Source organism: Pelodiscus sinensis, chromosome 4 (assembly GCF_049634645.1).
Source record: "Pelodiscus sinensis isolate JC-2024 chromosome 4, ASM4963464v1, whole genome shotgun sequence".
Taxonomy (NCBI): Eukaryota; Metazoa; Chordata; order Testudines; family Trionychidae; genus Pelodiscus; species Pelodiscus sinensis.
The window spans coordinates 27,767,287-27,788,062 of NC_134714.1; the positions used below are offsets into that span (position 1 = coordinate 27,767,287).

General features: G+C 41.8%; 1 protein-coding gene across 3 annotated transcripts in view; it reads right to left on the reverse strand.

Moving 5' to 3' along the window:
* Positions 1 to 803: 803 nt before the first annotated feature.
* LOC102460137 (protein TUNAR) overlaps positions 804 to 20,776 on the reverse strand; it is a 40,290-nt gene continuing 20,317 nt past the window's right edge. For 2 of the 3 annotated variants that reach the window (XM_075926036.1, XM_075926037.1), the window contains one exon: positions 804 to 1,601. In XM_075926036.1, the coding sequence (XP_075782151.1) occupies positions 1,416 to 1,601 (186 nt within the window). In that variant the 3' untranslated portion in view covers positions 804 to 1,415. Of the gene's footprint in view, positions 1,602 to 10,184; positions 10,409 to 20,776 lie in introns of those variants that run through there. The other variant, XM_075926038.1, reaches the window with a different exon arrangement.

Below are 20,776 nucleotides of genomic sequence, written 5' to 3' on the forward strand. Positions count from 1 at the left end.
AATATGGAATCATCCAATGATTCCAGATTCAAGCTCACAACATCTAGTTTAGTTAAAGCACATTTAAAAGAAAGACATAAAAATGGGCACCTTATTTTTAGCCTGAGTTTGTCTAGCTTCAGCTTCCAGCCACTGGATCTTGTTATTTCTGTCCACTCCATTAAAGAGTCCCCTACTATCAGAAATCTTCTCCCCGTCTCCCCATCAGTGTATATTAGCCAGGATGAATAGGAATATTGTCCCTGTTTGTCAGAGGCTGGAAATGGATGACAGGAGAGGGATCACATGGTGATTATCTGTTCTGTTTATTCCCTCTGGGTCATCTGGCATTGGCCACTGTCAGCAGACAGGATACTGGGCTAGATAGACCTTTGGTCCAACACAATATGGTTGTTCTTATGTAGATACATATAGAAAGGGACCGGGGGAGGAGGGGCGCTTAAAGACCATATATTTGATGAGTTTTCTAATGTCATGTGAGATACCCTAATATTCTTTTCATTTGCCATTGTTCTATAAATAGCGCCATGTCCCTGCAACCAGTCTATAAAGGTCACCTTATAATGCTTTCCTATCTTGTGTATTAAAAAGCAATGCTTTTCAGCTGGCATTCCAACTTCAAGTCAAGCATGATGTGAGTTTTGTTCCAGATAACAATGAAATGACTGCAAAGTTTGGTCTATAATTGCTAAAGAACATCACATCCATAGTCAAATAAGGGCACTTCATCAAACAAAACCAGGCTGTATGAATACCAGATTGTCTCCAAATATTTGATTCATGCTAAAAATATAGCACATTTATTAAAAATATATATTTATAAACAGTGGTATGAACAGCACACGTCAAGCAAATGAAAAAGAAAAAATAAACATGTCACTTATTTCCCCCATTTTATTGTTTTTAGGCAGATCTTGCTCAACAGAATTGTTTTTCCATGATTGCACCATATGTTCATTCTAAATAAAAAGCCTGTCAGTTTCAATGTAAACAAAATAGAGGGAAAAAATATTTGACCTAATGGACATAAAATCTGTGCTATGTAGCTATCTTTGAGAGTATACGATATACATTAGTAATTCTAAATAGTGTACAGTCTCTTTCTATTGTGTTTTGCATCCCAGATGGAGTGCTTCAGAGCTGCTACTTACATAATTGCAGTCATTTTCCCCCACCCCCAGACCAAAACCAAATAAAAAGGGAAAGAAGCAGAGCAGAAGAGTTTAGCTTGTTACTGCGTGAAGAAGTCCTGTTAAATTAATTGTGCTTCAGCTTTTGCTGCCTACAGGCAGTACTTTTATGATGTGGTAATACAGTACAGAATCAATTCTGATTAAGCAACATGTCAATAGCCTACAATGTTTGTTGTCACCTTTAGCAGCCGTTTTGTCAGTTCTTGTCCTGTGCCTTCTGGCTCACAATGTTGTATAAATGTACACAAAAATGATCACAATGAGATTCAGAATTGTTCCAATAATCCCAAGCATTGCCAGGATGGTTTCTTCTTTGCTCTCCTTTTCTTGATTGCCTTTATCTTCTTCATTTCCACTAGTGATTACCATCTTGGTGGCCAGTTTCTTTAGCCTTCTCCTCAGGCTAATCTGGAATTAGAAAGAGGAGCACCAAAGCAAATTGTTAGTTATAATAACTCGTTTCTAATATTGGAGCCAATCCGCAGTCCTTACCCTAAGGCTATGTCTACACTGCAGGCTTCTTGCGCAAGAACTGTTTTGCTCAAGAGTTCTTGGGCAAAAGGTCTTCCATAACAGCGAATCCACACTGCCATGTGCTTTTGCGCAAGAGCGTCCATGGCAGTGTGGATGCTGTCTTGCGCAATAAAGCTCTGATGGCCATTTTAGCCATAGAGGTTTCTTGTGCAAGAAAATCATGTTGCTTGTCTACACTGCCTTCTTGTGGAAGAGCTCTTGTGCAAGAAGGCTTATTCCTTATGGGAAGAGGAATAACTTCTGGAAGAAGCCCTGTTTTCTGACGCTGTACTGTCAATTAACTTGCGCAAGAATGCACGTGCAGTGTAGACGTAGCCTCATTGTATTTTATATAAGACTACATTTTAAAATAGTTTACATTAAGGGTTCACAAACAATTAACAGGTGTTTTAGTAAATGGTTAATCAAATACAATAATCCAACACTCCGAAAGTTAATGATCTTACTATATATTTTAGAAATGTGCATTTATCTGTCTGTCTATCCGTCTGTGAGTCTATTTGTTCAAGAACTCCTCCTAAACAGTAAGAGTTAGAACCACCAAATTTGGTATGCAGCTTTCTCCTATCACAACTTAAAGCAAGTATTTGGTTGTGCTGGGATAATGGGATGTGCTTGGAATTTGATTGTTTCTCATAAAATGAAAAGGAAGGGGCCTGGCAGGACGGAGTTTATACTTCAGAATAACTATGGAGGGGGAGGGAGCAGCAAAGGGCCAGAGATAGATGCTGGGACAACTATAATACCAGTGGGCCAGCAGGAGGCAGGGGTAGAGAAAGAGACTGCTATCATTTATATATTTCAGAGATTTTGTCTATTTGTGTGTCTCTTTGTGTGTCTGTCTTTCCCCCAGCTGGGGGATATGCACTCCCTCCCCTTGACTGTGCCCACTGGAGCTGCAGCGGCCATGAAGAAGTACTTCTCACCTGGCCCCAAGCTGCTGCAGTCAAAGAGGGCTGGGGGTGTCCTCTCTCCCCGGGGCAACCTGCATAATGAACCCTTCATCCCCACCCCACCCCAGAGCAATGATTTAAATGAAGAAAGTTAAGGACCCAACCAATGCTGGGTAAATTGTCTAGAAACTGGCAATAACGGTTTCCACTGATGTGCTTATGACCACTTATAACATATATTAATCATGTCTGCAACGTGACCATAATGTCTATTAACTTTATAAACTGTTTATAAATGTACTTTTCATACAAAGTATGTCTCCTGGCTCTGACAAACTCCCATTGTGAGGTCTGTGGGAGCTCTGTCTGCATAAGAACAACAAGGAATGGCCCATGCAGTGCGGTAGAGGGCTAGAGGGGAGAGAATTGGTTTATATTATAGGACCATACAGCAAATGGGTAAGAGAAGTTAAACTGATCAGACCCTAATAAGAAAAACAAAACTTGTGCCAGTTCCAGCTTCCCAGCTAATGGCTCTGGGCACTCAGCAAATTCTCCCCTGGTGGAGCAGTTAACCTCAGAATGAATTCATGGTCTCCCAGTATTATATTGTTGCATCATCCGAAACACGTTATCAGGCTGACGCCACATCACAAACAGATACACATAGATGTATCATCACACTGCCAAACCATCAATCATTTTCTTCTCAAACACGTTGATAACTATGGTGCTTTCTCTGTAAAAAGGTAATGAAATTGGTCCCAGTCATAAAATCCATTGCAGGATTTGAGTCTCTGTTCAAGAAAAAAATCTCCAAACTAAATCAAACAAAAGCCCATGCCTAAAACAAAGGGAAGCTGAAAGTCAAAATTGAGGTATGTCAAGTTGTGGGTGAAAGCCTTCTATAGTGGTTACCTATTGGGTTAGCTGTTACTGAATTAGGAAAACTGTAGAAGCTGGAAGACTAAAGATATTTGGATAAAAACAAACATCCACACATATGACACAAATGTCATGCTGACTGTTGTATGGGTCAGCAAGTTGGAATATGGAGAATACCAAAGAATGATAGATATTGTCTGCAGAAATGAACTGGCTGAGGGGAATGCTGAGCTTCAAGATGGCAAAAAATGCAGTGATAAGAAAATGGCTAAGGTGAGAAATAATGCTAATACAGAAGATCCAAGAAAGATGACTGTGATAGTCTGAACATGTGTCAAGAATGGACTCAGAACAGATGCATACCAGAGTGCAAGGAAGTAGAAATGAGGATATATTATCTAGACCTGGTGAAGAATTAAAGAGGTCAAAAAGGTTTAAAGATTAATAAAGCCATGAAGATGGTACAAAACAGAAAATGAGGAAAAGAATTCATCCAACTCCATCATTACTGCTCAGCTGAGGAGCAGCAATCAAAGAAGAAGCCTTTACTTAAATACCACTGCTGCTTCTCTGTCCAAGAATTCATTTTTGGCATATTATTCTGTTGCAACTTTATTGTTACATAACAGCCTTTCATCCAAGTATTACCTCTCTAAGAATTAATCTGCTCCATGCTTTATTTTGTAGGATCCATTATCATTTTAATGTAATCTTTGGGAAAGTCTAATATTCTCTTTAATCTCCTGTGAGTGGAGGGATGGGGGAGGAAGGATGATCCAGTAGTTAGGGTCTTAGCCTGGCAATCAGTAGAGCCCATGGCTCAGTTCTTTGCTCTGTTGTAGCTGTCCTGTGTCTTCTTAAGCAAGTCTTTGTGTCTCAGTTTCCCATCCATAGACTAGACTAGCACTTCCTTACTCCACAGGGATGTTGTGAAGTTAAATATGGTGAAGTGCTCACATGCTAGAGTAATGGGGATCTCAGAGTACCAAGATGGATAGGTTGGAATAGCAGACACCAAATCCAATAGTCCCTTAACATGGCCACTAGTATATGTTTATAGGACTTCCTGGCCACTGGGAACTTAGCAATGGGAGTGAGGAAAAAGCTTAGATCTTCTGCCTTCAATAGCACAGACCAATAACAAGTGAGCTAAAACTGCTCTGTTAATAGCCATGGTTCTATGACACTGAGGCTGTGTCTAGACTGCAAGCCGCTTTTTCGAAAGAAAGCAGCGAGTGAGTCTGGATGCTCTCTTTCTAAAAAGCCCTGTTGGCATTCAAGAACGCCTTTTTTCGAAAGTGATAGAAATGTAGCCGTGTTAGTCTGGGGTAGTTGAAGCAAAATGCAGGACAATGTAGCACTTTAAAGACTAACAAGATGGTTTATTAGATGATGAGCTTTCGTGGGCCAGACCCACTTCCTCAGATCAAATAGTGGAAGAAAGTAGTCACAACCATATATACCAAAGGATACAATTTAAAAAAATGAACAAATATGAAAAGGACAAATCACATTGCAGAACAGAAGGGGGATGCGGGGGGGTGGGAAGGGGGAGGAAGGAAGGTAAGTGTCTGTGAATTGCTGATATTAAAGGTAGGGAGAGTGGGATGTTTGTGAGTTAATGGTATTACAGGTGATAATTGGGGAAACTGTCTTGGTAATGGGTGAGAAAGTTCAAAGTCTTGTTAAGTCCTTGTTGGTAAGTGTCGAATTTTTCCGTCTGCTATGTACATTGGACAAACATCTCAGACACTTCGCCAAAGGATTAATGCCCACAAAACAGATATCAGACAAGATCACAAAGAGAAAACAGTTTCTTGCCACTTTAACCAGAAAGGACACTCTCTAAATGACTTAGCCACCTGCATTCTGCTACAAAGACCTTTTACATCTGCACTTGAAAGGGAATCCTCTGAACTGTCATTCATGTTAAAATTCGACACTTACCAACAAGGACTTAACAAGACTTTGAACTTTCTCACCCATTACCAAGACAGTTTCCCCAATTATCACCTGTAATACCATTAACTCACAAACATCCCACTCTCCCTACCTTTAATATCAGCAATTCACAGACACTTACCTTCCTTCCTCCCCCTTCCCACATCCCCCTTCTGTTCTGCAATGTGATTTGTCCTTTTCATATTTGTTCATTTTTTTTAATTGTATCCTTTGGTATATATGGTTGTGACTACTTTCTTCCACTATTTGATCTGAGGAAGTGGGTCTGGCCCACGAAAGCTCATCATCTAATAAACCATCTTGTTAGTCTTTAAAGTGCTACATTGTCCTGCTTTTTTCGAAAGAGCACTTTCGAAAAAAGGCGTTCTTCCTCGTGAAATGAGGTATACCGCCGTCGAAAGAAAAGCCGCGTTCTTTCAATTTAATTTCGAAAGAACGCAGCTGCAGTCTAGATGCAGGTGAAGTTTTTTCGAAAAAAAGGCTATTTTTTTTTAAAAAACCCCTGAGTCTGGACACAGCCTGAGTAATTATGATTCTGAAAAAGGGCAGCAGCAAGTACCCCTCTCCAACTTATTGAAGAAAGTTTGCCAAATCTAAGATCTGGAGCATGCCCCTAAAGAAATGCCTGCACTAATATGCCTGATGGACTTTGTACCTGCTGGCACTTCAATTTGCTTTTGAAAAAGTTTTGGAAGTGACATGACTCAAGATTACAAGTCATTATTTATAAGGTCCTCAATTGGATTAAAGGCACATCCTGAATGCCCTGAATTCAGATGGGCTCCGGTGGAGCTAAGCATGATCACTGACTCGTGGGAGATGCTTTACATGTTGCCGGATCATCTGCCTGCTCTTATGTATTATTGAAACAACATTTTGAAAAGCACCATAGGCCAGATCCTCAGGTAATTTAAATCAGCATAGCTCCACTGACTTCTACCGAGTTACATCCATTTGCACCCTCTGAGTGTCTAGCCCATTATGTTCAATCTAGCTGAAAGATCTGATGCTATAAATTCTGCATGCTTAATCCACAATCTTAGACAGTCACCAGCAAAATTGTTCTGATCTTTAAACTTGTTTACATTCCCCAGGCTATCAGTTGTGATGACACATTAGCAGATACAAGAGCTTTAATTTTCTGAAGACAGTTTCACCCTCCAGGGATGAGAAATGTGCTACAGAATGAGTTTTGATTAGCAAACTGAAGAGGACACAGAAATCATGCAAAGAGTTCATAAGCTATTGAAATGTGACACCTCCCTTATCTCACAAAAAAGAGAAGCTCTAGTAGTGCTCAAATTGCAAAGCAGGGAAGAGAGGATTCTAGAGATATTTAATACTTGAACATCAGGAGTTTGAAAAATCATATGGAAGTGATATTTCTAATTAAAAGTTCTTTTAATCTCACTGTCCCTCTAAGGATGGAGTTTGGAGGGAACATTTAGTAACTTGCTCAGCATCAACCAGTCATTCCCAGTAGCATTAAGAGATACTGTGCTGATGGAGGTTCAATTTTCTGAATGAGACATAACAACAATATCCTTAGCACCTGTGTTTTGCTAAAGATCCACTGGCATTTTTTGTCTGAGTTGTTCTGGCCAAGTTCCTACATTCTTCCTACCTAGAATCCCTCTGCAGTTCCAGATGGACAGGGTATTTTTCATTTCCTAGCCTAAATAGTTGATTCGTGTGCCGTGTGATTTTAAACAGTAGGCACGTTCCTCCCCAGAAGCATTTCAGTGAGAAAAGGGCATTTTACAAAGAATCCTGCCTTTATTCAGAGAGAACCTGGGGGTGCTTTGGGATGAAGAGGATCATATAAATGAGAGGCATCATTAAGAGAAAGAGAAAGAAAAGAGGAAAAATGCAGGAGCTTTATGAAAAGTGCATTAAAAAGTGACAAGGCGAGTGAGATAATATTTTGTATTGGACCAGCTTGTGGGGATGCGAGGGACAAGCTTTAAAGAGATTACCTAACCCATCTTCTCTTTCTAATATCCTGGGACCTATACAGCTACAACTACACTGCAAACATTAAAAAACCCCAGCATATATAACAATAGGTAATGTGGCTGATCAGAAAGAAAGCTTGAAAGCCAAAGAGAAACTTGAACCAAAGAGAGCGGGGCCTGAACTGAGAGAACAGAATAAAGGAGAGAGCATGGTCCTGGCTGAGAAATACTCCAGCAATGTAGGAGAGAGAAATGTGCTAAATGAAAAGGGACATCAGCAACCCAAAGGGGAAGAAGATGCTGGAATATAAGCAGTTTCTGAACAGGAAAATGGAAGGCCAAAGAGCACACCACCATGTTGTCAGACTTTAGGCCAAGAGCCATAATGATAACATGCTATTTGGTAGAATCCCAAAACTCTTAAGGGCATGGGACCTCCTCTAGGATAAAAGCCAGCCCACAACAGCAACATGGCACAGTCTAGGCCAGGTAGTAAAGTACATTGTGCCCAATTACCTGCAGGAGGAATTTTTAAGCCAACCAGATACAATTATGCAAAACAGGGCCACTTTCCATGAGATGTCCCATCAATGGCCTCACCAGCACTGACACGGGTTCCTCATGTTGTGAGAACTAAAAAGTTTGAGTCTAGGGCACAGTGCTGCAGCCCACTGATTGCATCTGTCTCTGCCATTCAGGAATGGCTTGTTTCTATTGTGCTTTAGACCTGAATGGAATTACATTAACGATAATTATTTTAAAAACAATCTTCATGCCCTTTTGAATAGAATGTATAATGATGAATGAGTGGTAATTATTCAAAATATCCCCATCTGTCTACGATGCGCTTGATTCCACATCTCATACGTTTGGGAAGCTTGGATTTGAATTGTATGACTCAGCTCAAATGCCAGAGATAGTGTGGAACACCTCACAATGTTTCTGCTCTGATACATTCATCTTCTTTGGGGAGCTCCTGATCTCTTATACAGTGCAATGAATAGTTATGGAACATTTAGGCTCCTCTGAGAAGCAGAAGTATGACTTTGTGAGGACACTGAAAGTCCACTTTTTTCTACTTACTTTAGTACTTAATATACATATATTTAGATCTTCATGGAGTCTGTCAGAAGATTCTTCCCACCCTTTCACCCCCAAAGGTTATCTTTGAATCATCCTATAACAGCAATTCATGGAAGACCACATGGTCTACCTTTAAGTTGTTCACATGAATTACTTTACAATATGGCCACTGATCTTCTGAGGCCGGTCAGTCTTACCTCGGTCCCTGGAAAAATCATGGAAGGGATTCTTAAGGAATCCATTTTGAGGCACTTGGAAGAGAGGAAAGTGATTAGGAATAGTCAGCATGGATTCACAAAGGGCAAGTCGTGCCTGACCAATCTGATTAGCTTCTATGATGAGGTAACTGGCTCTGTGGACGTGGGAAAGTCAGTGGATGTGATATACCTTGACTTTAGCAAGGCTTTTGATACGGCCTCCCACGATATTCTTTGCCAGCAAGTTAAGGGAATGTGGATTGGATAAATGGACAGTAAGATGGATAGAAAGATGGCTAGAAGGCCGGGCCCAGCGGGTAGTGATCAATGGCTCAATGTCAGGATAGCAGTCGCTTTCTAGCGGAGTGCCCCAAGGTTCGGTTCTAGGACCGGTTTTGTTCAATATCTTTATTAATGATCTGGATGAGGGGATGGATTGCACCCTCAGCAAGTTTGCGGATGACACTAAGCTAGGGGGAGAGGTAGATACGCTTGAGGGAAGAGATAAGATCCAGAGTGACAGAGAAATTGGAGGATTGGGCCACAAGAAATCTGATGCGGTTCAACAAGGACAAGTGCAGAGCCCTGCACTTGGGACTGAAGAATCCCAAGCATTGTTACAGGCTGGGGACCAACCAGCTAAGTAGTAGTTCTGCAGAAAAGGACCTGGGGGTTACAGTGGATGAGAAGCTGGATATGAGTCAACAGTGTGCCCTTGTAGCCAAGAAGGCTAATGGCATATTAGGTTGCATTAAGAGGAGCATTGCCAGCAGATCCAGAGATGTCATTATTCCCCTTTATTCAGCTCTGGTACGGCCACATCTGGAGTATTGTGTCCAGTTCTGAGCCCCCCACTACAAAAAGGATGTGGACGCATTGGAGAGGGTCCAGTGGAGGGCAACCAAAATGATTAGGGAGCTGGAGTATATGACCTATGAGGAGAGGCTGAGGGAGTTGGGTCTGTTTAGTCTGAAGAAGTGAAGAGTGAGGGGGGACTTGATAGCAGCCTTCAACTTCCTGAAGGGAGGTTCCAAAGAGGATGGAGAAAGGCTGTTCTAAATAGTGACAGATGGCAGAACAAGGAGCAATGGCCTCAAGTTGTGGTGGGAGATGTCCAGGTTGGATATTAGGAAAAACTATTTCACTAGGAGGTAGTGAAGCACTGGAATGGGTTACCTAGGGAAGTAGTGGAGTCTCCATCCCTAGAGGTGTTTAAGTCTTGGCTTGACAAAGCCCTGGCTAGGTTGATTTATTTGGGATTGGTCCTGCCTAGAGCAGGGGGCTGGACTTGATGACCTTCTGAGGTCTCTTCCAGCTTTATGATTCTATGATTCACTGTAAGAACCTTCTTTTAAAAACAAAACAAAAACAATGTATGTTCTTATTTCTCACACAATTTACTGCTCTGTTATCTGTATCTTAACTCATGCGTACTGGTGATTAAATTTTCAATTAGAATATTCATATGAGACTGCATTTAACTGTGCTTGTGCCAGTGCTGAATATGGGCTAGAGGTCTGGCTTTCTCCATGTCGTGTGTAGCACACGGGTGCTTTGCTGGCTGAAAGGAGGATTGCAGAAGCTCTGGGGAAAATGAGGAATGCTGCTTTCGTGATGTGCTCCCTCTTCTCCTAATCTCTGCTGAACACCACTCCATGGGATCCAGCTCCTCACATGTAGCAGGGCTGACCAGGCTCCTCACCAACAGCCCTGCAATGCAAAGGAGGCCCCATTAGATATACTCTACAGTAGTGTGACTAGTTCTGCTTCCCTTCTGTGCTTGGAAATTCTTCCCTCCAATGCCAAGCTCTGAGGTTGGCAGCAGCTAAGGGAGTCTATGGCAGCACACTACCTGCAGGGACCATACTACCAAAGGGAGGCAGGGAACAGAGAAGGAGGGGGATGTAGGTAGCAGTGCAGAAGGGAGGACAGCCAGATGACCAGCTCTGGCTGGAGCTGAAGCAGGAACAAGCACAGGTTGAGCAGGGACAGAGGCAAAGGCAAGAACAGGCATAGGCTGAAGCAGGTGTCATTTGTTCGAACAAATGGGGTAGCAGAGAGCTTCCCCAAGGAGGTAGCAACATTCAACAGATTAGAGTGACTACTTTCATTAGGAGCCTATATATTTGTCTTGGGCTCACCTGGTTAGATACTTAGGGTATGTCTAGACTACATGCTGGCAGAGGCATGTAAATTAGACTTCCCAACATAGTCAATGAAGCAGGGAATTTAATATCCCCCACTTCATTAAAATAAAAATGGCCACCGCGCTGTGCTGGCTCAGCTGATCGTCGGCACATATGTGGCAGTCGAGACGCAGATCTGTCGACGAGGAAAGCCTTTGCCAACAGATCCCTTATGCCTTGTGAAATGAAGTTTACAGGATCGGTGTACCGGTAGTTCGGAATAGGAATCCTAGTTCGAACTACCTAGTTCGAGCCCTGTGTAGCCGCGCTGCACGGGGTTCGAACCAGCCGGGTTTTAAAAATGGCGGCTCCCCGCTTATGCAAATGAAGCCCGGGAAATTCAAACCCCGGGCTTCATTTGCAAGTGCGGTATGCCTACATTACCCCGCTAGTTCGAACTTGCGGGGTAGTGTAGACATACCCAAAGAGCCTTAAATTTGTCCCCTGCTCTATTACACAGATCTTTGTATGACAGGGTTTGTCTACACTACAGCACTAATTCAAACTAACTTAATTCGAATTAGTTAATTCGAACTAAGGTAATTCGAACTAGTGCATCTAGATCTAAAAACTAGTTCGAATTAGCGTTTTGCTAATTCGAACTAGCATGTCCACATTGAGTGGACCCTGAACCGAGGTTAAGGATGGCCGGAAGCAGTGCCGGCAGGGCATCAGATTAGGACTTAGAGCGTGGAGCTGCTGTCTCAGGCTAGCTGAGGGCTGTGCTTAAAGGGTCCCGACCTCCACCCCGGACAGACAGTTCTCAGGGGTTCCCCGCTCACTTCTCTAACTCGATGAGGGACAGCAAAGCAGTCCTCTCTTGGAGTGCCCTGAGTACCCACACTCGGCACATCACAGCACTCGGCCATCAGCCTGGCTGCACTTGCCGCAGGCTGCCATCGGGGGGTGTTAATCGGGGAGCTGCAGGAGAGCTTCCACTTCGAAGAGCCCGCAGAGCCACCCCAGTCCTCCCCATCGGGGGCTCGTACCCCATTCCTCCCTCACCTCCTTCCACTTACCCCTCCCTAGCCCCCCTTCCTGATGTACAAAATAAAGGACATGTGTGTTCAAAAATAGAAACTCTCTTTATTGAACAAAACTTGGGGAGACTGGGAAAAGGAGGTGGGTGAGGGGAAGAGAGAGGGTGGGAGAGGGATGGGCAACTAAAATAATCAGGGGTATGGAACAGGTCCCATATGAAGAGAGGCTAAAGAGACTGGGACTTTTCAGCTTAGAAAAGAGGAGACTGAGGGGGCATATGATAGAGGTCTATAAAAGCACGAGTGTTGTGGTGAGGGTGCATAAAGAAAAGTTCTTCATTAGTTCCTATAATAGAAGGACTAGAGGACACCAAATGAAATGAATGGGTAGCAGGCTTCAAACTAATAACAGAAAGTTCTTCACAAAGCAAAGAGTCAACCTGTGGAACTCCTTGCTGCAGGAGGCTGTGAAGGCTACAACTAGAACAGAGTTTAAAGAGAAGTGAGATCAAGTCATGGAGGTTGGGTCCATGGAGTGGTATTAGCCAGGGGGTAGGAGTGGTGTCCCTGCCCAAGATTTGTGGAAGGCTGGAGAGGGATGGCATGAGACAAATGGCTTGGTCATTGTCTTCGGTCCATCCCCTCCGGGGTAGCTGGTGTTGGCCGCTGTCGGCAGACAGGCTACTGGGCTAGATGGACCTTTGGTCTGACCCAGTACGGCCATTCTAAGCTCAGGGCTCGGGGTCGGGGGTCTCACTGGACCACCTTGATTTTCATGCACACCTGCTCCTGGATGGCCAGGCTGGCAGCTCTCCTGCCTTAGACGGCCACTTTCCTGTGTCTAGTGCGGAGGTCGTGGATGTGGTCCACGATGTCCGCACTAGACCAGGCGGGCGCCCACCTCTTGTGGCCCTGGGCAGGCTCCTGGGAGCCGCCAGCCTGGTCCCGGGAAGAGGCGGGGGGCTGGGTGGCAGCGGGTGGCTGGCTCGTGCCGTGCCAGGTGTAGGGTCTGCTGGCTGGGTGCTGGCAGGCTAGCACCTGGCACGGGCACCGTAGCCAGACCGTGCCCCTTTAAGGGCTCCGGGGCCGGGAGGGGGGCAGAAGAGTTTCCCTGGTGGTGCCCAGAGTGGCCACCAGGGCAAGCTGGGGAGGGCTAGCCTCCCACTAGTTCGAATTAAGTGGCCACACAGCCCTTAATTCGAACTACTTAATTCGAACTAGGCGTTAGTCCTCATAGAATGAGGTTTACCTAGTTCGAATTAAGCGCTCTGCTAGTTCGAATTAAGTTCGAACTAGCGGTTTGCCTTTGTAGCGCCTATCAAAGTTAATTCGAACTAACGTCTGTTAGTTCGAATTAACTTTGTAGAGTAGACATACCCACATACAATATTTTTAAAATATCATAGGTAAGAAAGAAAATAGTCAAATTACTTGGGTGACATACAAATTCATAGAGGCATAGATGCTTCCCTACCTCTTTCTTTGGTTAGCGTGTATTGGATGTTTAATAACCACCACAAGCCCTTTGTGTGTAGGAAGAGCACAAGATTATGTAAAATTGGTGTGGTGAATAGTCTGCTCATAGGAACATTTGCTGAACATGGCTTTTTAATTATTTGTAACACTCCTTAGCACTTTTCAAAATTGAATGCATAATGCAGCTAAAAGTAAAAGTATGCTACTAGAATCATGCATATTGATTGCACAGGGGACATTCTCATGAGGAACAGTGATTCTGAAAAAGTTTTGGGGGCATTAGTGGACAATCAGCTGAGCATGAACTCCCAGTGTGATTCTGTCACTAAAAGGGCTAATGCCATCCTTGGATGCATAAACAGGGGAATCTTGAGTAGGAGCAGAGAGGTCATTTTGCTTCTATATTTGGCACTGGTGTGACAGCCACTGGAATACTGTATACAGTTCTGGTGTCCACATTCAAGACAGATGTTGACAAGATTGGAAAAGGGTTAGAAAAGAGCCATAAGAATGATCAGAGAACCTGCCTTACAATGATAGTCTCAAAGAGCTCAATCTATTTAGTTTAACAAAGAGAAAGTTAAGGAGTGATTTACTTTACTTAGTCTAATGAGAATCAAATATTTAATAATTGGCTCTTCTGTCTAGTAGAGAAATATATAATATAATATGATCCAATGGCTCATAGTTGAAGCCAGACTAACTCAGATTGGATATAAAGCATACATTTTAAATAGTGAGAGTAATTAATTACTAGGACAATTTACCAAGCATCATGGTGGATTCTCCATCACTTGCAATTTTCAAATCAAGATGGGATGTTTTTTCTAAGGACACTGCTACACAGCAACATTATTTCAAAATAACTAGAGTTATTTCGAAATAACTTAGTTTGTGTCTACACAGCAGAAAGTTAATTCGAAATAATGTTGAAATACTGTCAAGCTGGAGGGCTTATTCCTCCGACTCCTGTAACCCTCATTGTACAAGGAGTAAGGGAAGTCGGAGGAAGAGTGCTCTATTTCAAAATAAGTGCTGTGTAGATGCTCCCAATTTCAAAATAAGCTATTTCGAAATAAGCTACACAATTGACATAACTCAATTTTCATAGCTTATTTCGAGTTAAGCCCTGCTGTGTAGACACATCTACACATGTCTACCGGGAAATTATTTCAAAATAACTTATTTTGAAATAATAACTCCCAAAATAACTATTTTAAAATAAGCTTATTTCCCAAGGAAAGCAGAAGTTATTTCAAAATAACCAGCCCCTTATTTCAAAATAATAGGCTTGGCAGTGTGGATGCTCTGCTTGTTATTTTGAAATAAGAGGAGTGTAGACCAGGACTAAGAGATGTCCAATGGGGAGCAATGGGAGGTGTTACTATTTTGGAGACAATTTGCTGATTTTCCTGCATAAAAGAGAGGTTGAATTCTTTCTTTAAGGTCAAAGCTCACTTCATCACCATATAACTACAACTGGTGCCTCCTTAATATGCAGAAAGTTGAGAACCTGAGAAGGGAGAAGGCAGATACTACAGCATTGCTAAATACTATGGTGTCTGGAGCTATTGCACAATGTAAGCCAGAAAGACAATTGTACTGATTGAGAAAGTAAGAAAGTGCAGTGATTATACTTTGCTCTTTTCAGTCATAGATCTTACAGTATTTGCAAAGTAGGATCAGTATCATTATCTCTCCATGTGCATGGAGAAGCTGAGGCCTAAGGCAGGAAAGTGGCTTCCCCAAGATCACACAGTTTGTCAGTAGCTGGGAATACAGCCCAGTTTTTTTTTGGCTTCCGGTTCAGCATCCAGCCATTGGTCCAGATGTTTAATGGCTGTAAACTGACCTCTCTCTGTTAAAAACAATGGAGCTTCACCAGCTTACACCAGCTGAGGTTCTGGCACACAAGTTTTTAAACAAGCCAATCTGTTGCATCAATATTTTAATCCAGTGTCCCATAACTATGCAGGAACATAGGCGAAGAATGTGATTTATATTTTGTTGACCTCCATAAAATCTGTATAACTACAGCAGCACAGATGGAATTCTTAAAACACACAAGGATGGGGATGAAAACCACAATTGTGTTTCTAATATAGCACACTGAAGAAATTATTCAAGAACAGTTTATCCTACTGAAAATATTTCTCCTGTAAGTCTGTCAAGGTCAGTGTCATCTTAGATTATCTGCTCCATAAGTGCCAGCCACACAAGTTAGACCCACCCAAGGGCTGTACACTCTCGGCCAGAAGGTCATTAAACACTTGCACTTGACCTATGGCTCCTGAGACTAGAAGAAGAAGAACTGTAAGTAGAATGTGCAGGAATTTTGTTCTGTTTGAAGTGTATTTTATTTTGGTACCCAAGCAAGTGAATAAAACATATGGAAGTAGATTAGAAACTGGGGACTAAAGCACCAAAGGAATTGTTCAAGTAGATCCCTACTGAAATTACCTGTCTTATTGGGTGCAAAATCTGTTTGCTGCAAAAAAGCCAGCCACAGAATATAGTCTAGTCACAAGTGCAGCTAACTGGTCATGAAGAACTAAACATTTTTAGTTCATCTGAGCCCTTTACAATGTTACTTGCCTTCTTGGCATCCCCTAGTCTTTATGGGCCTGATCCAAAAGTCAAAATAACATCAACAGAAAGACTTCCATTGCCTTTGTTTTGCATCAAGCTCTATATGGACCACTCTGGTGCTTAGCAGTACATTTGAACTGCATCTTTCAACTCCATAGGTCTCCACATGCTCTATAGTTTTCAATATCTGATATGCAAATGGTGCAACGTGATCTATAAGTGAAATGTGGCTAATTCTGGGTTGAAGCTCAACTAGTACTTAGAACTTCATAGGACAGGAAGATACAATGACTTTTCAAAAGGCAAGTTGCATGAGCAATTTACACAGTGAGAAATGTTTAACACCAGACATCAAAAGGAATTACTTCTCAGTGCCAGAAACCACAGACTGCAGGAGCTATAATGGATTAAAAGTCTTAATTTGTAAAAAAAACCTATATTATCTTTCTTGTCTTTCAAAAACCTAAGCCAGAGGGGCTTCACACTCCTAACTTTGCTTTTTAAATAAAATCTAAGTGTTTCACTTGACAAACTCCAATTTAAAATCACAACTGGACATTGGTATCAAAGCAGAAAGCACTTTTTTTCTGAAGCAAGCCTTTCCATTGATTAACAATGGATTTTTTCCCCAATGGATCCACTATTTCTATTCATTTTGTTATTTGGAAACCTCTCTAGGGAGACATAACATTCCCCTGCATTGTAATTACAGTGGCCTGTTTCACATGCATGTGTGTAATCAGGCAGGGAGCTCCAGAGGTATCTAGCCACACTTTCTGGGAGAGCCCTCTTCTGTGGAGAGGTTCCTGGAGTCCCAGAAAGGCTAAAAATCTTTCTGGGACTCCAGGAACCTCTCCAAAGAAGGGCACAGGCTCCCAGGAGGGATTCAGAACAACCTTTTCTCCTAATCTTCAGCTACATTGGCAGAAAACCCCTCAGATTTACAGAAAGGTGGTGTGCTTGACTATAGCTCTCTGAAAGAGAGGCCAGCTAATGAGGACACCAAAAAGCATTGTCCAAAGTTCATGGATTCTTTTTCTTCCTGTCACCCAAATTCTTTAATCGCTTCTTTGCTCAGTTCTTCTTTTACCTCCTTACTTTTTTCCAAGAGCAACTCCAGATGAGGTAGACAGATTTTTCCACAATGCAGCTCCACTTGGGGTGGAGGCAATGTCTGCTCTCATGGCTTGAACTAACAGTGACTTGCTTCCACTCACAAAAGCAACTTTCCTTGGCTGACCCTGTAGGCACTGACACATCTCCTGACCTGGATCTCATACCAAAAGTACCCCATAAAAGCCAATAAACAGCTCTTGGATTTTCAGTTCTCAGAGATCATTAAAATTCAAACCCACAGAGGAACCACTCTTTTTAGTAGGACACACTGGCACCATTTGCTTCAAACACCCTAGGCTACAAGTGTCCGAAATTGATTTCCAGTGATATGCTCTTGGTGAGGGCTCCTATAAGATCCTTCTTACATTTCTGCAATTGAAGTTAGGTGACTTTTCTGACCCTTCCTTTTGATGAAATCATCTCCTCTCTGGAAATGGCTTTAATGATCACTGGGGCTCAAGAAAACATTGCTGAAAAGCATCTGTGTTTGCCTTTAGTCTACACATGGATGGTCTTGTGGCTAAAGCAAAAGATTAGGAGTTACTGGAGCTGGCTTCTAGCCCCACCTCTACCATGGACTTAATGCTTGTGAAGCTGATTGAGACCTTTCGATTTATGTCAGTTAAGGAAGTGCAAAACATGACAGTTCTAAGAAAGCACTGAGATCTACTGATGAAAAGTGCTATATACTAGCTAAGTAGTATATTTTTTATTCATTATTATTTCTATTTAAACAAATTAATTACAAACACCCCTCTGGACACACTATGCACTGCAGAGAGGATCCTGTGCACAAGTGTCAGACTTTTTATTTTGGTGCCTGATTTTTACCAGAGCCTGGTATAATACATGCTCCTTTTCCTTCACACTGTCAATTAGTACCATGAAAATTAAAGGTTTGAAGAAATAAGTGCTCTACAGACACCTCTTAGTGAAAGACACATTGCCATCTGTCAAAAGCTAGGCCCTCGGACCCCCTTCACTATCTTTGCACTACATCCATTTTGTTTTCTCTGCCCGGACTTGTCAGTGTTAATTTTTGCCTTTCTGTTTCTTTTAGCAGTCAAAACCATCAGACTAAAATTACACTGGGTGCATCACCCTCCAACTAAGGAAGATTTACAGCTGTTTTGGCTTCATTTTTTAAAATGTCAATTTGTTTTTATTTTATTTTCCATTTTTATGGAACTTCTTTTTCAGCATTGAGCAACACAGTCAATAAGGCTAATAAAACCTACAGAATATGTTAGCCTATAAATTACTCCTGACCCAATTTGCAGGTTTTTTTTATAATTGACACAGATGTAGAAATACAGTCATTTTAGGCAGGAGAAATGCCTCTTTATCCGTTCCATCTCATTGTGGAATTGTACCCAAAGGAGGTGCTTGACTGAGAGCATGCCTAGTGAGTGGGAAAAAAAGCAGCAGCATATTGAGCATGCCATGTGTATACTTCTGGACTAGCCTAGTATTCCTGGATTATTCACTAACATCAATGAGAATTCTTACATACACAAGAAATGCCTAATCAGGTCCTTGATATACTGAAAAACGTCTGACAGCTGACTCTTTACTAAGGTCTTCAATGTATAAAACATAAATCACAGAAAATTCAGGAACAGGGAGCGAATTTCAGGCAAAGAAATAAGTTATAAAGCCACATTCCATATTCTTTTTAGCAATTTTAATGCAGCCTCACCCAGTGTAGTGTTGTTCACTGATATGAAACCAATTAGAAGCCCGATTCAGCTATTGTTGAAATCAGAGACAAAGTTCTGGGAATTGGCTCAGGTCCTCCAAGCAGAAGTCATTGAAATAAAAAAAATAGCCACCAAAATTTTCAGCCTAAATTTGTGTGTCCTATGGAAATGGCCCCAATATTGAATCACTTTGTATGATAGCACAGGAGACCGTTGAGTGACAATAGTAAGAGTCAGAGAAAGAGAACCTGTCTTCTAAAACTAGCAAATAACAACGTAAGTCTAAAGAAAACTGTAATATTCCAAAAGTTTCTCTCCTTCACTGATTCAGCACTCAGCTTGTGGGAAAAACCTTTCCCCAGCTCCATTCCTCCACCTTCATTCCCGATTAGAGATTAAAGATCCACTACACCTATTGTCAGAGAAACAAAAATGAACATCAGTCACAAAAAAGCAGGAAATACATGCAAAGTGAAATCTCAAAGAGAATGAATAAGAGAAACATTTGCAAACGAGAAAAGATCAGTGTGTAATTCATGCTAAGGATAATAACAGAACATGACATTTGTTAAATGGTAATTCACAATGCCAATGAATCCTGGTGTTGCTCGTCTTATATGACACTTTAAAAATTCTAGTTATTAATTGGGTTATTTGGATTTAGTATTTTTATGGAGATAGCATTTATAGACAGTAAGCTCTTCAGGACAGGAGATTTCTCTTACTGTGTATTTGTACAGTATTTACCATGGTGGGCTCCAACCTTGGTCCAAGCGTTAGTCAAGTAATTAATAATAATAATTGTGGTTCAGTGTGCTGACTATAAGCTAGACTCTCCCTGAGGGCATGTCTACACACCAGGGCTAAAGCTGAAATAAGCTATGCAACTTGAGCTACGTCAATTCTGTAGCTTAAATCAGAATAGCTTATTTCATCTTTTGGCGCTGTCTGCACAGCAGGAAGTCCGAAGAAGATCACTCTTCCTTTGACTTCTCTTACTCCTCATAAAATGAGGGTTATAGGAGTCAGAGTAAGAAGTCCTCCAGCTCGATATTATTTTGACAGTATGTCGAAATAATTGTTTGTAATGTAGACGCTAATTGTGTTACTAGACACGGACACGGACATCAGTTATTCCAAAATAACACTGCTGTGTAAACGTACCCTGAGTTTTTAATCACAGGTCTACCACTTAGTCAGTGGTTATACTTGGGTGCAACTCCCACTGAAGTCCAACATAGCTGTTAAATCCTTGCATACGACGCCCGAAGAGGGAATAGCTGGCATTGTAGTCCATAGGCTTCCAGAGAAGGCAGGAGACTGAATTCCTTCTCTCAGCCTATTTTGTTCTCCAAATGCAGCTCAAATGCACAATCCAGCTGGCAATACAAGCTAACTAGTGAAAATTAAAGGCATTGTGGTTAAAACCTACTTAAAAGTTCCTTCACACTGTGAACATCATGGCTTGAGATGTTACTTTAAACTTGAACATTACAGTGAATACCAAGCTGTATGGTATGATTATTTTTTAGGCAAACCTTTCTGTATAATCAAAAAGAGGTATTTGTAGGAACAAACTGTTTTGACAATAAATAGCAGACTTCCCTTTATAGCACTGTCTAACATAAATCCACGTACAGTTTTTATTGTATGCTCTGTGAAAGCAATGGCACCGATGCTTATTAGCACGTTATCTGCTATAGATAAACCAGGGAATTAGAGCCAGATTCTCAGATGGTTTAAACTGGCATAATTCCACTGAAGCCAACAGAGTTATGTCAGTAAACAAGACACAGCATCTTGTCCCCTGCTGGAAAAAAAAGCCAGCAAATGATGCAGGATCTGACCCATCATTATGCGACTGAACATTTTTACAAGCATTAACTGACTAAGCCTCAGTTTGGGACACATCAATAAGATTTATTAGCCCCATTTTATAGATGAGGAAAATCTCATCTGTTAAAACCACTTGTAACATACTTATCGCTGCTTCCTGGCTAGGGATGTAAGAGACTAGTTGACTAAAT